The sequence below is a fragment of the Schistocerca serialis genome, chromosome 6 (genome assembly GCF_023864345.2).
Source record: "Schistocerca serialis cubense isolate TAMUIC-IGC-003099 chromosome 6, iqSchSeri2.2, whole genome shotgun sequence".
In the NCBI taxonomy this organism is placed as follows: domain Eukaryota; kingdom Metazoa; phylum Arthropoda; class Insecta; order Orthoptera; family Acrididae; genus Schistocerca; species Schistocerca serialis.
The window spans coordinates 530,545,683-530,564,506 of NC_064643.1; the positions used below are offsets into that span (position 1 = coordinate 530,545,683).

Below are 18,824 nucleotides of genomic sequence, written 5' to 3' on the forward strand. Positions count from 1 at the left end.
CGGACCTCGGGGAAGATCAGTTTGGATTCCGTAGAAATGTTGGGACATGTGAGGCAATACTAACCTTACGACTTATCTTAGAAGAAAGATTAAGAAAAGGCAAACCTACATTTCTAGCATTTGTAGACTTAGAGAAAGCTTTTGACAACGTTAACTGGAATACTCTCTTTCAAATTCTGAAGGTGGCAGGGGTAAAATACAGGGAGCGAAAGGCTATTTACAATTTGTACAGAAACCAGATGGCAGTTATAAGAGTCGAGGGGCATGAAAGGGAAGCAGTAGTTGGGAAAGGAGTGAGACAGGGTTGTAGCCTCTCCCCGATGTTGTTCAATCTGTATATTGAGCAAGCAGTAAAGGAAACAAAAGAAAAATTCGGAGTAGGTATTAAAATCCATGGAGAAGAAATAAAAACTTTGAGGTTCGCCGACGACATTGTAATTCTGTCAGAGACAGCAAAGGACTTGGAAGAGCAGTTGAACGGAATAGACAGTGTCTTGAAAGGAGGATATAAGATGAACATCAACAAAAGCAAAACGAGGATAATGGAATGTAGTCAAATTAAATCGGGTGATGCTGAGGGGATTAGATTAGGAAATGAGACACTTAAAGTAGTAAAGGAGTTTTGCTATTTAGGGAGTAAAATAACTGATGATGGTCGAAGTAGAGAGGATATAAAATGTAGACTGGCAATGGCAAGGAAATCGTTTCTGAAGAAGAGAAATTTGTTAACATCGAGTATAGATTTAAGTGTCAGGAAGTCGTTTCTGAAAGTATTTGTATGGAGTGTAGCCATGTATGGAAGTGAAACATGGACGATAACCAGTTTGGACAAGAAGAGAATAGAAGCTTTCGAAATGTGGTGCTACAGAAGAATGCTGAAGATAAGGTGGGTAGATCACGTAACTAATGAGGAGGTATTGAATAGGATTGGGGAGAAGAGAAGTTTGTGGCACAACTTGACTAGAAGAAGGGAGCGGTTGGTAGGACATGTTTTGAGGCATCAAGGGATCACAAATTTAGCATTGGAGGGCAGCGTGGAGGGTAAAAATCGTAGAGGGAGACCAAGAGATCAATACACTAAGCAGATTGAGAAGGATGTAGGTTGCAGTAGGTACTGGGAGATGAAGAAGCTTGCACAGGATAGAGTAGCATGGAGAGCTGCATCAAACCAGTCTCAGGACTGAAGACCACAACAACAACAACAACAACAACTATACAAGATTGGAATAATAGAGGATTGTGAAGATGGTTCGATTAACCCTCTGCCAGGTACTTAAATGTGATTTTCAGAGCATCCATGTAGATGTAGAGTGCATGGACATATACGGCTATGGAGACAATCTCGTGAATCCATGGACCCTGCATGTCAGCAGGGGACTGTTCAAGCTGGTGGAGGCTCTGTAATGGTGTTGGACACGTGCAGTTGGAGTTATATGGGACCCCTGATACATCCAGATACAACTCTGACAGGTGACACATACGTCACCTGCATCCATTCATGTCCATTGTGCATTCTGACTGACTTGAGCAAGTCCAGCAGGACAATGCAACATCCCACATGTCCAGAATTGCCACAGAATGGCACCAGGAACATTCTTCTGAGTTTAAACACTTCCACTGGCTGCCAAACTCACCAGACATGAACATTATGGAGCATATTTTGGATGCCTTCCAACGTGCTGTTCAGAAGAGATCTGCGACCTGTCATACTCTTACCAATTTATGGACAGCCCTCAGGGTTCATGGTGTCAATTCCTCGAGCACTACTGCAGAAATTAGTCGAATCTATGCCACATTGTGTTGCGGCACTTCTGCGTGCTTGCAGGGGCCCTACACGTGATTAGGCAGCTGTACCAGTTTCTTTGGCTCTTTAGTGTATTATTACAAAAAAAAGTCATGTGGGTTGTATAGTTTTTAGCAAATGTAAATGTAACTAGAGCACTTACAAATCAGTAAGTTTAAAGAATTTCCTCAAACATCATTTAGACACAATACGCATTATGTATAAAGCATACTCATTCAGACTGACATGTGTCATGCTTTTTTCTTTGCTTTAGTACATATACAATTAGCCAATTTTAGCAGCTTAACTTCAGATAGCTGCAAATTTCCAGCAACACAAGCAACATGTTCCACTCACGTTATGTGCTCAGTTCTCAGTAATTTTTCAGGTGAGCGGATCAAATGTAAACATAATGAAAGTTACAGTAGGAACAGTATAAACTATCTATTGTATTCATTTCCACATAGTGTCACATAAGAAATTTGCCTCAAACCACAGCTCAAAGTGACAGGCCACACTAAACGAAGATATTGTTGCCTGCAGAAGTTGAAGCAATAATAAGGCCATGTTAGCTTTTTTCCTCTGGCTCTAGAAGCACTAATGACTGTTGACTAAATAATACTGCCACGAGGTGACATACTGCTTATTGCTAGGTTCTGCTAATATTAAAAACAAAAGATGACATCACTAGGCCCATTTCAGTCAGTTAAGTCCCCTATATATTTTACTGTGTTGTTTTCTTTTTTTTTCAGTAATTCACTGAATGAGAAAATATATGGATTGCAGCCATTTGATCTGAAAACTATTGTAATAGGAAAGTTCTGGTAGACTGTACAGACTTCCACCCACCAAAAACACACATGCCTGTGCTACTACAAGGTGCCGGCGCATCCAGGCGGCCCAATAGGAGGGCACCAGCATGCAGATGGAGCATCAGACAAAATATGTGACTACACTGAGAGGTTTCTTGGTAAGGAGGACGCAGGATATTATATTGGATGTACTCCAGGGAAGTGTGTTGGTTCCCTTGTTGTTCATGAAGTATATTAATGATCTTGCAGACAATATTAATAGTAAACTCAGGCTTTTTGCAGATGATGTGGTTATCTATAACGAAGTACAGCCTGACAAATCTGTATAAATATTCAGTCAGACCTTGTTAAGATTTCAAACTGGTGTAGATGGCTGTAAATGTTCAAAAATAAAAACACAACTTGGTATCCTATGAATACAAAAAATTTGAGGGTCACAGTGTAATGTCGCAAGTCAATATGCAATAGCATTTATTGCACTACTTTGCAGTATGGCTCGTAGCTTTGGAGCTGTTGGTGGTGATAGAAACAGCCGCTTGTATCTTAGCATGACTCATTCACACCTGTAGCTATCCTAGCCGTGGGAAGCGGTACCTGTGTCAATTCGAGCGACAGAATATTCATGCCCCTAAGAATCTAAATAAACTATATTTGATATTATTCAATTTAGTTAAAAGTCAATACACTGCCCTTTGTTATTAAAAAGAAGATTGTGTAAAAATCTCAGCTTTCTAGCTGGCATACTTCCAGAGTTAGGGAAAATTACCTAAACCACCTCAAGCTGACACTTGTAAGATTAAAGTCAGTTAGGATTCATAACAGTTTGTCTTTTAGTATCATTTGGAATCATTACTGAAGTTCAAAAAATGGCAGAACAATTTATTTAGATTTTCATTACTAAAAAACATTAACTACTTTTCATTTTTTGTAATATAAAATTCAGAAAAGATAATTATTTAGTTAATATGCTGTTGTGTGAGTAAATGAGAATGAGTGAGTGTGTATGTGGGACATATGTAAAGATTCAATATTATATGATGTACAGCATTATGTAACTGTGTCATGGGAAAGCTGTGTTTTCCCCACCTTGCTGATGACATATATCCAAGGGTACTTGCTTTTGTAAGAAGGCAGCCAGAATAGTCGTTCGTAGAGTAATAGTTTTCTAAAGTTATTTCAAGATTAGTTTTCTTTTCATTTGGTTTTGTTAAACATTTTATTAATATTTGCATAATGAAGTGACGTAAATGCATCTGCGAATAATGATTGGCACAGGACAGTTTTAGCGCGAAAATGATCTCGAAGGATTGTTTTGATTGGCTGGTCATTTTGAGCAACCAATCAGAGTTAAGCTTTTCCCATGCATTGGAAATAGGTATAGGCTCTGGAAGGAACAGCACTGGTTAGTCGCTAGTCAGCTATCGGGCGTGCAGATCATGTTTAATGCTTCCGTCTTTATTATGCGTAAAATTCTCGTGTCCAGATTGTGTGGCCAAAATAGCAGTTGCATTTATGAACAGTTTTGTGAAGTTTGGACGTTTTTGGATTGTTTTGTTGGAAGGAGAACCGCGTGTGAACTTTCCGCCTTTGTAAAATTCCGCGTGGAATGTTTCATATTCGTCTATGGAATATTTGGTGCTCAATTTCTTTATTAGATATCCACTGAAAAAGGACCGAATGTGAAACTTGTATATTGCAGCAGAGAGAGTAATGACTGTAAATCACGTGATAATTTGGGTTGGACTCAAGTACATTCCTGGCTGCCTTGTGTGTATACTGGGTTGTCTGAACTGTGAGCTGAGGATAGTGATATTATTCGTTAATTAAATATGGGCTGATGGCAAGTTTTATTTTGAACCTAAAGAAATAAAAGAACTTGTTGCAGAGTTTTGACATTTTTCTAAAGAGATGAAGCAATCGCCCTCCACCTGAAAATTGTTGTAAGATATTACAGGATAGTTTGCTACCAGAGTTTACGCAGACTTTGCAAACGTAAGTATTGACAGTGTTTTCCTTCAACGCTGCTTTTAACGCCGTCTGAACAGTATCTACGTATGCAGAGAAACGGGCTGGTAATCAGATGCCGTACTGAGGTAGGTGGAACTTGTGTAGTGCACAGTACGATGAGAGACAGTGGTCAAACAATTACGCAACAATCCAAACTCGCCCTGTCGCAACAGTTGGAATCTGTAAACTGATACAAATACTTGAGTGTAACACTTAGTAGGCACATGAAGTGGAATGATCACATAGCCTCAGTCATGGGTAAAGCAGGTAGCAGACTTCAGTTTACTGGTAGAATAACAGGGAAATGCAAACATTTTACGAAGGAGATGCTTACCAATCACCCATGCGACCCATCCTAGAATATTGCTCAAGCATGTGGTACATGTATCAAACAGCAAGAGCAGGTGATATTGAATGTATGCAGAGAAGGGCAGCATGAATGGTCACAACTTTGTTTGACCGTGGTAGAGTGTCAGTGAGATGTTGAAAAAACTGAATTGCCAGAGTCTTGAAGATAGACAGAGAAAGTCTACTAACAAAGTTCCATCAAGAACTGGCTTTAAATGATGATTTAAGAATAAACAACAAACCCCTGTACATCACTTCCATAGGAGTCATTAGAGTAAGATTGGATTAATTACAGAGGCATTTAAACAATCCTTTTCCCCACACTATATATGTTAATGGCACAGGAAGAAGCCTTAATAACTGATATCGTGGGACGTACTCTCTGAAATGCACTTCACAGTGGTTAGCGCGCACGCCCACCCACCCACCCACACACAGATATACCTCTGCCATAACATGGTGCTGCATGTCAAGCCAAAAGCTTGCAAGTTTCCTTTCTTTTTTGTGTGCACCTGCTAACAATTCACTACTACTGCTTTACAGTGAGTGGCCTCCTTTACTCCTAAAGTATTTATATTCATCTGAAAACAACATTCACAAGCTTATTGTCAAATATTTCCTCTTAAACATTAACCTGCCTCTGCTTTTAAAGCGTAATTTTATATTGTTTTAGTTTTTTCCTTAAAAATATTTTAACGTTTTTTCTAAATTTATTAGATATTACTTCTATCTTCTTTCCAAAATTATATCAGCTACTAGGCAAAATCAAACAATGGAAAATCCATGATGGAATATGACAATACTATGGAAAGGGTAGTTGCTACTCACCATATAGCGAAGATGCTGAGTCGCAGATAGGCACAACAAAAAGACTTGCAGAAGAAAGTAAGCTTCTGGTCAACAAAGCCTTCACTTTAAATAGACCACACCAATACACCCGATTCCCCTCACCCCCCGCACACAAACACAACTCACACACACATGACCAGTCTCTGGCTGCTGAGGCCACCCTGTGATAAGGAGCACATGATGGGAGAAGCAACAGGTGGTGGGAGTCGGAGGATGCTGGGGCATGGAGGGGAAGGGATAGCAGGTAGGGGTGGGGGATCGTAAAGTGCTACTTGTGGGAGCACACAGTGACGAGGTGGAGAGAGACTAGGGGTGTTAAGCACCATGGTTATATGGAGGGCAGGGGGATGGGTGGAGGGGTATCGGGAAAGAGAGATGTTAAAAGGCTGTGGGTGCCTTGATGGAACAGAGGGCTCTTTAGTGCTGGAATGGGAACATGAAAGGGTCTAGATGATTAAAGACAATGACTAATGATGGTTGGGGCCAGGAAGGTTATGGGAATGTAGGTTATATTGCACGGACAGCTCCCACCTGTGATTCAGAAAAGCTGATGTTGGTGGGAAGCAGCCAACCACTGTGCTGCATTCTATATGGGTAGACAACCAACAACCAAAAAGATGACTGTTCACACGAATAGCCACCGACAAACTGTGGCCAAGAAACAGTCGGGCCACCCAGCTGCTGAACACACCACCCAACGTGATGTTTTTCATTTCAATGACTGCTTCACAGACAACATTTTATAACAGGGAAACTAATTACCGTGCAAGGACCAAACTTGGTTGCAATAATGTCAAGCCCATAGGGAAGAGAAATAATGCACAATGAATTCAATTCGAACACTTTTAACGTGTTGCTACGGTACATCATACCATACATAATACATACGGTACATCATATACAAAGGGGCTCAATATGGCACCATCAGTATCCAGAGGAGTCTGAAAGCGCAGGGTTGCATTCTGCACAGCAAAACTAAGCATGTCCATAGGTATGCTGGTACCTCTCTTGACATGCTGCACTTCAGATCAGCACATGAGTGAGTGTTCCCCTGGTAAACCTGTCCTTCATAAGATAGCCCCACAACCACAAACCACTGGGAGTGATATCAGGTGGTCATGCTGGCAAAGCATTTTAAAACAAACAGATTATAATTCCATCATTTCCAAATATGTTTTGGAGAAGCAGATGAACTTCACGAGCAATGTGCGGTGGGATCCCATCTTGCATGAAAACTGTTGAGTTCAATGCGTCTCTCTTCTGTAGGGTGGGTGAAGCGTATCGCAGTAATGCTGGCCTCTCACACTGCATGTCTTTGGTCCTTGAGCGCCAACCTGTTCGAAACAGAATGGCCCAATGATGAACGTAGCTGTGAAGCCACACCATACGGTGACACGTTCGCCATACACGGGAACACCACACACAGTGACTGGAGGTGAAGATCCCCACACTCAGCAATTCTGTATGTTCACCTCACCTGTCAGTGAAAAATGAGCTTCGTCTGTCCACAAGACGGTCCAGAGCCAGCCCTCGTCAACTTCAATCCTTGCGAGAAAGTGGAGAGCGAAGTCAACACATAGTTGTGTCTCCTGTGGCGCAAGTTGTTGTATGATATGGATCTTGCACGGATACACCGCCGGAGAATGGTTCGAAGCACAGCACCCCCCCCCCCCCCCTTCCCCGTACAGCTGACCATGGGATGTTTAACTGTCGTGACACAGCACGTGTACTGCCTGACGACCAGGAAAGTGGCAATTGACCCTGAATAAGGAAAAGTGTGAAGTTATTCACATGAGCACTAAAAGAAATCAGCTAAATTTCGATTACGCAATAAGTCACACAAATATGAAGGCTGTAAAATCAACTAAAAACTTAGGGATTACAATTACAAATAGGCCTAACCTAAATTGGAACGATCAAATAGATAATATTGTGGACAGAGCAAACCAAAGACTGTGATTCATTGGCAGAACACTTAGAAGGTGCAACAGGTCTACTAAAGAGACAGCTTACACCACGCTTGTTCGCCCTATTCTGGAGTATTGCTGTGCACTGTGGGATCCGCATCAGGTGCAACTGATGGATGACATCGAAAAAGTACAAAGAAGAGCAGCTCTTCTTGTATTATCACGAAATAGGTGAGATAGTGTCACAGACATGAGACGTAAATTGGAGTGGCAATTATTAAAACAAAGGCGTTTATTCGTTGTGACGGGATCTTCTCATGAAATTTCAATCACCAGTTTTATCCTCTGATTGCGAAAACATTCTGTTGGCATCCACCTACATAGGGAGAAATGATCATCATGATAAAATAAGAGAAATCAGGCTTGCACAGAAAAAATTAAGTGCTCGTTTTTCCCACCTGCCATTCGAGAGTGGAACGGTAGAGAGACAGCTTGAAGGTGGTTCACTGAACTCTCTGCCAGGTGCTTTACTGTGAATAGTAGAGTAATCATGTAGATGTAGAATTGCACACAGTGTTGTCTGCCATAGCAACAGCAATTTCATCAACCACTTGTGGTGCAACTGGTAGTCAGCCTCTTCCCGGAGCAACACCCAGTTCTCCAGTTGATTCACACTTCTTCATCAAGCTCCGAACAGCAGGAGGAGAAAGAGGATCTTTCCATAACCATTTCAGCCAGTGATATTCTCAAAGTGCAGCTGCGGCATTACTCCTGTTTTGATAATAAAGCTCCACAAATAATGCCCTGTTCCTTTTGTCAAAGCTCATGTTGACGCAACATGTGCACTGCAACTAGTCAGATGTGAGACTATGGATCACAATAACTGATCACAGCACCTGGTCACCACAGTTACAAATGGGCTGTGGCGCTGTAACACACAGAAAACATGCACCCCATACTCTGGACATTAATGCTACCAAGTCTGGTACTCATACGGTAATCAGTTTCCATGTTATAAAATGTTAAATAAGGAAAGTTTAATTGTAATCACCCAGTATATGGTAACAACTATCCTTTTCACAATATTGTTATATCAGCTACTTATTAACAATGACTAAGAAAGAAAATTGTGTACTATAACTGCATTCCAACATATCACTTCTAATGTCAAACTATTACTGTTTTTCAATTATTGCTCTTAACAGTTTAGTGGACAGTTGCTTTACAAGAAGTATTATTGTCTTTCAAAACTTCATTTCAGAAAAAATAAAACTTGTTCTATGAAAGAGAAAAAAAATTGTACAAAAACCTTCATCTCACGATACTCTTTCCTCCATGGTTGTGAAAGTAGATTAGCGGCATATAAACCAATTGCATTCCATGCTGATGCTGCTCTATAGCCACTAAAGTCTTCTTTTGTGATGGCACTTCTATGCAGCACATCTGCTGTTTCTCGGAAGCAGAATTTTTGGTCATGTGGAACGAGACACAAGTACTCTCGTATGTAGCCTGAAATGGGAAATTGGTACATACCATTTATTTACTAAATATCCTTTTACATCTTAATATTAGTCTGTCATGTCATGAGTAAAATAATCATGATTTATTTATAGGCAGATATAAAATATTTTACAGATTCTTGAAATGTAAAGCTAAATAAAAAAGTGTTTTTTGTGAAACCTACATAAAAAAAGTGTTGTTTGTGACACATTAGGAGTCCCAAGACAAACTTTGAAGGTAAATGGGATACCCTTACTGATAGATCAAAACACTGCAACAGTGATGAGCTGTGTATACATAAAACAAACATAGGCAGTTCATATTCAAATGAAACTGAACAGTTTTCAATAGTGTACAAAAATATACATCACCCAACATCACATTTGGAACAATTACCAAAGGGGTCTACAACAACTGGACCACATACAAAGGCTACCACACAATTCTGTCAGATAATAAGTAACAACAAGAATATAATCCTCATTAGAGCACAGCTTCTGTTAGATAAAATTTCTATTATTGTTAATTGTAAGAAGTTACAATGAATACAATCGTAGAAGTGTGGCTAAATGGGAACAATCCAAAATTAAATTTATGCAGTTTCCACTGGGGTAACTATTTACATTGTCAATTTAATTTTGTTCACAAACACAATGTTGGCAGTTATGTAAATGAACAGAATTGGAAATCTCCGTGAGAGGAAAAATGGCCAGCAAGGTGCATGCATGTTGTTCATGTTTAGTGTTGTTACCAGGGCTGGGAGTGTACAGAAAAGGTGTGATATGCATCAGACATTGAGTGATCACTGTGAATGGCCTGGAGATGCCACTTATATATGTGAGACAGCATTCCTGGCACAAGGAGCCTCATTGTGGGTCTCCCATTGGCTGGCCGGTTGAATTGTGCAATACCCAGATTTGTATGGCATTGAGCTGTGCCAGTGGCCCGATGTTGGGCTGAATGAGAATGTGAGGGCAGGAAAACTCACCGTCAAGGTTCCGCTCAACATTTGATCACCACAAGGGAATATCGCAGGTATGGTGCACCAAGCAAATTGTTACCCGCTCACATCCCTGTCTGCCATCTGAAAACAGGTAATGGACTCTCTGCATCATTCTGCAACTCTGAATGGAAACTAGTAGCAACCGAACTGTGAAATTAATGTCCCATGTATATGCTGCCATTAGCACTACAACACAAATGGCTGCATTTGGAGTGGTACCATGACCGGAAAGAATGGACTGCTCATGAATACCACCACATTGTGTTCAATGATGAATCACAGTTTTGCACCACCCTGGAAGACCGGTGAGTATAGTGGCGATCTCGGGAGAAGTGCTTTTCTTCCAATGTTTTGATGATGCATAACAGTGTTACTCCTGGAATTATGGTGTGAGGATCCATTAGGTGTTACTTCAGCTCACAGCTGGTAGTGGTTGAGAGAATTCTGACAGCACAATGGTATGTCATGGACGTCCTGTGTCCGCATGTATTATCTCAAATATGACAGTATCATTTTGCCAATTTTCAACAAGACAATGCTCATGCATACATGGCATTTGCCTCATGAACTGTGTGCATTATGTTGAGGAAATCCAGTGGCCAGTATGATCCCCAGACCCGTCCCCAATAAGAACATGTGTGGGACCAGCATGTACGTCAAATACGTCTGACTGAGAGTTGTGGGTCCAGCATGTACGTCAATTCCGTCTGACTGACAGTATGTGGGATATCATGACCAATAACAACAGTTGTGGGCTTACCTCAGAAGAGGATACAATGGCTTTATGATGCCCTTCCCAATCAAATCAGTTTATGCATTGAGGCCAGAAGGAATGCAGTGTCATACTAATAAGAGGGCTCATACTGCCAAGTTCTTTGTAAGTTGACTTGATTTTATAACCACTGCAATAACATCACATACCCTCTCAACCCCCGAGGTTTCATTTTATTGCCTCTCCATTTCTGGGTGCATCACTTTAATTGTCAGGCAGTGTATTTTTATCTTTAATTACCAACCTGCCCAAAAATTTTTGTAGTTAAGTTCTTGACATATTCCAATCAACTGGTTTTGTGATACATGTGAGTAATTTTTAATATTTGTAGCTGCAAATTTTTGTAACAGTACTTTTAGTATTCGACAGTGATTCAGATTTGCCACCCAGCCAGAGTACTGATGGAGGAAAGCTCAGAAATACTCAGGCTTTGCATCGAGAGTTGCCACGGAGGTTGCTGCCACAGCTAGGGGCATCTCACATTGAACTGTCCACTGATGTAAGAATACCTGTAAATACCACAGTCCACAGCAGTCAGGTAGTTCTGACTATTTTCTGAAGCTTTCAATACACACCAATGTAATGGAGTGATTGACCTCGCCTGTGTTTTTCATTCGGATTGCTCCTCTGGCTGTTTGTGTATGCTTCTAATGACTGTTGTTACACTCTGGACTTTGGCTTTGGGCTAGTCATCACTTCATAAACTCAGCTGTCATTGACCACAGGAAGCACCTGTTTGTTGCGTCGATCTCTGCATCACCAGTAGTGTGAGTGACATACATTATGTTCTACCTACTCAAGAGTAGGCCGGAGAAGTGGAGACAAGGACTGTCCCATTGTGCAACTATTCAGTGTGAGCCATGAACCCTGAGTTTCTAAAGTTGTGGCAGCAGTCATTGCAGTAGCAACATCAATGGGAATACCACCAGCAAAATCAGAAATTGGTGTTACAGCTACTGAAAAATCAACAATAGTCTACAACTGCAGCATAATCACCTACTCATCCATCATTCTCTTGTCTCCATGTGGTAAATAAGAGGTGGTCTATTTACACTGTTTTGTTCCTCATTGCAAGGCAAGTCGAATAATTGATCCTAAACATTGCAGTGCACTATTACTGCTGTCTAGTAGTAAACTGCACAAAATGGTGCAAAAACTACACCCACTATCGGACCTCTAAAATTTGAGTTTTGTTGATGTTTGTGGTTTGCTGACTGACTATTATGGCCACCAAACCCGAGAAGCTGCAACTAGGCTCAAATTTAAACAATGTGTGAAGCAATGTAAGCAAACATACACACCATGTGATGTTGATTTGCAAGGCTTAGTAATCAAGCATGATTTTTTCCTGTAAATAGTGTGGCACATTATAAGTAGAGTCAATAATCCACAATATTATTATATGTTTAGCTCCTGATAAAGGAGGTAGCATGAAGGCTTTAGAGTTGTCTGATCCAATTCTGACTGAGGTGCTAAGAATTGCCAAAGTTCACTAAGTAACAGCATCAGTGTGAGCTACAGTTCACAGTACTTCTGGTGTTGACTTTCTTGGTAGTAGAAGTCACTGTTGCCCACTAAACTGATGACAACGAATCATTGCAAATCATCCAATTTACCGAACAACCAATTTTCTGGTGAAGCTTTGTTCACTAGTAACAGATGCAGATAACGGTTCACAGTCCTTATTGTTGGTAGAGGCACAGCACTTCATTTGTTGTCGACATGTCCCAAAGCAAGCCCCAGAGTAATCAAAGACTCACAGGAAAGTTAGTGCAATCAAATCATGCCCAGACTGCAGGCTAAGGCATTCACAATGCCACTGTCCACTATGTGATGTCACCTGTTTTGCATGAAACAAATGGGGGCATTTAGCACATGTCTACCTCAGCTAGAGAGCAACAACAACCACAAAACCATCTGCCAGTGCACTGCATGCTATCTTGCTAGTGCCAGTAGCAGCAGCAGCAGCAGCAGCAGAAGAAGCATGTGCTGCAGCTGGAAATTAATGGAGCAGTGGCAGAATTCTAGTTGGACACGAAACAGCTGTGTCTCTTATTAACACGGGCACATACCGGTGCTTTGAGTTCCCACAGCTGCAGTATCCTCAGCAAAGAGTGAACAGTCAATCCCATCGCAGGGGCAGATCGTAGTCGATGCTAAGTATAAATATGTAGCTTGGCCAATAACCCTATTGGTAGCAAATTCTTGAACAACTACAAAAATTTTTGGTTTAGGCTCTTTTGTGCTTTTTGGATTATATTTTTTTTAAGAAAAAAAGAAGTGAATCTAGTTTCAACTACAATTGTTGACAGTAAAGTCCTGGGAATATGGAAAGAAAACTGCGGCTGCATTTTAGGACATTGGCAAAGCCTATGATAATGTTTCTCGAAACAAGATCTGGGAATGCCTGGAAGATCTCATGGCGCCAAAATACTTAATAGTACATAAGTTACACCAGAATTGCCACAGCTGTGTCCAGATAGGCAATGGATGACTGAAATGGTTTGAGACAAAGAAAGGTGTCCAACAAGGAATTGCCCTATCACTGCTCTTGTTGACAATACAATAGTGTGCAAAACTTTTAAGTACGAAAGTAACTTTCACATGATGTGTCACTGCCAAGCAACATAGCTTGATGAAACCACTGAAGTCACTGTGATTCATGATTGTCCCCTGGACTCTACAAATGGCAGACTATGGTGCTCAATAGGACGTGTGATCACCATGGACGGCAGTGCATGTTCTGCAACATTCTCCCATGCTGGCCACAATATTTGTAAGGATCTTGGGGAAGGGTGTTCCATTCCTGGACCAGTGAGGTTGCTGGCAGTCATTGGTGAATGTGGACATGCTGCTATACATCTCTCCAACACATCTCACAGCTCAATGGGATTTAACTGGGGGGAACAGACTGGTCAGTCCATTTGTCACATATACTCTTGTTCCAAGAGCTCCGCCATCTGTGCTGTTCGATGTGGTTGCACACTGTCATCCATAAAATTGAATTTACCCCCAACAAGACACTCATGAGGAAGGAGTAAAGTGTCAAAATAATGTCGACTGGAGTGTACTGTGTTCAAAGATTTGGAAGTCAGTACACAGATGCAACATTATGTCTCTCCACACCATAACACCTGGACCACCAAAACAATCATATTCAATGATGCTAGACATATCCTCATATGGAGAGAGCTGGGAACACAAAATACATCTGGAAACATCGTCGAACATCATCGTTTGGGGGTCCAGCAATTGTCAACTACGCTGGTGGAGGAATGGAACGCCCTACCACTAGGATTCCTTACCAACCTTGTGGTGATCCCTGGAGCACACTGTACAGCATGCATTGCCATATGTCATCATCGCACACTCTATTAAGAACTATTTGACACCATTTATAATGTCCAGGGGACCATCATGAAGTGCCTTAACTTCAGTGTAATTATTGTCTTTGAATAAAACCACATTTTCTGTTTGTCTCATTACAGATATCTTTCAGTTACCTTCTGTACTATACTGAAGCAGTTCTGCCTGTGTGTGTGGTCCAAGGTTCATTGAGCTAACTTACTTGGCAGTGACATATCATGCAAAAGTTACTTTTGTTCTTCAGTTTTGCACACTAGTGTAGTAATGGACAAGATTACAAAATCCATCAAGGAAATGGATAATGAATCCAACATCCACCTTTGATGTTCCACTGAGGGGAGGAACAGCAGCTGACATGCAGAAAAAGCTAACAGAATGGAACAGCATGTTTAAAAATTTTGGACTGAAGTTAAGCAACACCAAGACTGTAGAAATGGTCATAAACAGGAAAGGAACAACTACAAAGGGATAAAATTAGAATCAGTTCCCCATTCCAAATACCTCCAAAGCACATCTTCCAAAGACACCACTCTTAACCAGGAAATACTCAGCAGGACACAGAGAGCATCAAGTTTTTACAATCAAGACAGAAACCTTGTGTTGGACAACAGAAAGCAAAAACCAACCATGCACCACACATATTTTGTGCCAATTCTCACTTATGGTATAGACACACATACCCTATTGAAAAAGACTACAGCAGAATTCAATGAAAGAATGAGATTCATAAAAACTATGAATCAAACACTAGAAAGGACAGGAATGTAGCCCGCACCAAAGTCCCTGTTATTGGTGTAATCAAACAATGGAAAATCCAGGATGGGATGTAACAATATTATGAAGAGGAAAGTTGCTACTCTCCGTGTAGTGGAGATGATGAGTCACAGATAGGCACAATAAAAAGACTGTCACAAATAAATAAAGCTTTCAGCCATTAAGGCCTTTGCCAACAATAGCTGTAGACAAATGTAACAAAGAAATGCAAACTGCAGTAGTATGGGCACATTACGAAAGGGTGACAGCACACAGTGGGGATGATGATGATGATGATAACATGGAGGAGAGAGGATTCCAGAGATATGATGTCCAGGAACAGTAATCTATGGAAGACAGAAGGAGATGGTGAGCACTTTTACAACATTTCTGGAAAACTGGTGCCGGAAAATGATAACTGATTTGCCCTTTTGTTTACTTGTCCTGCCGATTTAGTTATATTTATGCACTTTTCAACTTATTCCTGATTTAGCTCATGCAGAAAACTGTAAGAAAACAAAATTGAGAATGCAGTGGCTGCTTCATCAACTTTATCTTTTATTTATTAATTTTTTTAACCTGACAGTATTCTGTATGAATGCCACATCAACACAGGGACTCTGAAGTGCTATATAGATGCTGATCATAGTGGTAATCTTGGTACTGGACGATCAACATCTAGGATGCTCTGTGTTTTTTTTCTGATGTACCTAATAGCTGGTTAGTTGATAAACAGACTAAAGCCGCAATACCCACAACAGAAGTTGAGACTGTTTCACTTCATGAAGCTGCTGTTGAAATTATCTGGATTAAAAAGTATCCTCACTGACCTCAATCAGCTGCTCCTTCCTCTCTTTCTGGTGACCTTTATCCATCCTATGCCACATCAGGAATGGTGTGCAATTCTGCAGAAACCAACCACACCCGTAAATACGCTACTCTTACTGGCACCCAAGGTGTATCAAGTGCTTGCCTACCTGAAAACACGTTGCACTGCTTTGAAGGTTTTCTCTGTAGAGGCACATTTTTAAAATTCTCAATAAATGGAGATGGGTACCACCAAGGTTATTGCCAAACTGAGTGGGGGAGTGTCTTAGAGGCACTCTTTGCCATTTAACTCACACATATGACAACGTTACGCCCCTCTGTCGTGATCATGAGACATGAGGATGTGAAACAGGAGCAATTCAGAAGCATAAGAACCGTCTGCTGTTTCAGATCACGTTCAAATTTTGTTGAATGGTTTTGAACAGTCCCTAGTGGTCCACTGTGTATACCAGAGCAAAAATTGTGATCGCACTCCACTCCAAACGGGTGAGATCATGTTCTATGTGGTTGGTAGCCCATGATGTCCTTGGAGAAAGGTTGGTGCACCAGGGAGATGCCAGCAGTATCAAAGATTGTAAAAACATCTTCCTGTTGCTCACTGCACTGAGAACTGTCGTTTTCAGTTATGAAATATGTGGGAATCAATGTCCCAAACAAAGGAGTGGTTTCATTGACATTCTTTATGCCATCTCCTGAGGCCTTTTTGTATCAATTCTGAGTGGCAGTCTGCCTGAAATGTTTACCTTGGCCACTCGTAAGAAAACTGCACGACTTCAAAGATGGGTTTTGGGGTTATGACCTACATCAGAGCTGTCAAATGAAGGGGTAGAATGTGATTACGAAGGGATGTGACAACCTTCCCTTCTTGTGACACGTCCATGCTGGTGTTGGGAAGAATTGTGGTGAAATTTGGTACTAATGAGACATCTTTAACGCACTTTACATGCCATATGAAGTTCTGAGCTCTGGCCTTTTTTTCACATGTGTTGACACCTTGCAGTCTGAAGCAACTTCGATCTTGATGGTGACGACACAGGGCACCTGCTTTTGCATCATTACAGAGGAAGATTGTAGACTTTTTTGGGCCAAATTTCAAACTTATGCACCACAATGGGAGACAATTATGAGGTTTCAAAAAAGTGATCCTTTAATTCTGTTGCATAGTGTATATGCCTGCACTGAAATGAACACTGCATGTGATGCATTGTCACTATGAGAATACATCTACATGTCACTATGTTGGGGCAAACCCTGCGAATCTTTATTTACATGCTGTCCAACAAGAGAGAAATATATTAAAGGAACAAATAGGTGACACTTGAGTCTGTCTGGTTTTGTAGTTACAAAGTGAAGTTGCATGATGTGTTGACTTGCATCAAATACTACACTTTAAGTGTAATTTTGTCATTCATAAACAGAAATCATAAAAAATTGGTCTTTTCCGGCAGTGGACTGGGGAAGATTCCAATTTCACAACCGACAGCAGAGTAATTTTTTGCCAAGCATTTCAAAAACAAGTACACAAGAACAGGTTATTTTTATCATTCATTTTATCTACAAGTCTTCTTACTAGTCTTTTCCCTCAGATTTTGGAATCGGAATTTAAAATTACTTCATTGACATGCATTTATGATTCAATTGATGTTGATATTTTACATGATCATGTTCTTATTTTTTTTTAGTTACTGCCATTTTCTTTTGTTTCAATTTTAGCTAAGCCATGATAAAAAGTCACATTTCTTTCAACATAAAGATTTCACGGCTCATGGTATGAGCATCACTAGGAAGAAGAACAAACAACAGATTCAATCTTTAATTTCCTTTATGACTAGTTCAGTGGCAGCTAATGTGCAACAGAATATACTAAATAATCCTACTTTTATGGGGTTCCTGCAGAGTGTCAGAGGTTGCATTTACCACATCAGTCGACACTGCATAAAAATTATTCGAAACAGCTGTATGGAAGGGGTACTGCTGATATTCAAAAAGGCATTGATACCATTATATTTGGCTTTCAGTCAACAAGACAACTGGAAGTCGTGGCAGATTTATAGCTAATGCTGTGGTGGGGAAATTATATTTCTCAGCACCAAGTCACAGTACTGTGGTTGGCATAGTGAGTGATATCCTACACATTCTATGGCCAGAAGATAGGGATGACAAATTTTTGCTGTTGGTGACAGCAGAAGCAACACTGAAAGAATTCTATCCCAGTGTGGTCCACTGCACCTGCCTTACCCATGTCCTGCACTGTCTGGCACAGGAAATCAAAAGTACTCATAATTTTCCTGAGTTAACAGTATGATTTCTTTTGTTAATAAAGTATACTGACTGGCACGAAAAATGCAACACCCAATAAATGATGCATGTCATTGCATAATTATTTACTTAATCAAAGAGAAGAATTTCAACCAATTTTTTGAGATGGGGTATGTTACTGGCATTGCTTTGCGAGCAAACAATGAAGTGTTGATTGTTTATTGCACTAACCTCAATTGCTGCTTCCTGTGCAGCTTGGAAAACACATCACTGAATGTGAGCGAATAATGTTTTTCCACTCTTGTAGCACTTACTGTTGTACCCTGAATTCTTCTCCTTTCAGGATCTTTCGTCACTGTCATAATCAGCTTTCTGGAGTAAACATGCTGTTAAGCCCTGAACAAGATGCAAAAGAAGTTGCTTTGGTGGAAAATGGCCATGGCAGGCATTACATTGCAGAAGTGTTGAGGACTATACCTTCCACGATTTCCACAACTGTACAAAGGTACAGGGAAACTGTAGACACTGCAAGGAGATGAGGCCCGAGAAGAGCAACATCAGAGAGAGATGACCGCTTCTCACTTCAAGTTTTCTGTAACTATCAAACCACCACTACTGAAGCATGAAATCGACTCCA

The 18,824-nt window shown here is 40.7% G+C and overlaps 1 protein-coding gene across 2 annotated transcripts in view; it reads right to left on the minus strand.

The window, feature by feature from the left end:
• LOC126484171 (protein tamozhennic) overlaps window positions 1–18,824 on the minus strand; it is a 63,507-nt gene that overhangs the window by 33,781 nt on the left and 10,902 nt on the right. For both annotated transcript variants that reach the window (XM_050107578.1, XM_050107579.1), the window contains one exon: window positions 9,016–9,215. In XM_050107578.1, coding sequence (XP_049963535.1) covers window positions 9,016–9,215 — 200 coding nt within the window. The remainder of the gene's footprint in view (window positions 1–9,015; window positions 9,216–18,824) is intronic.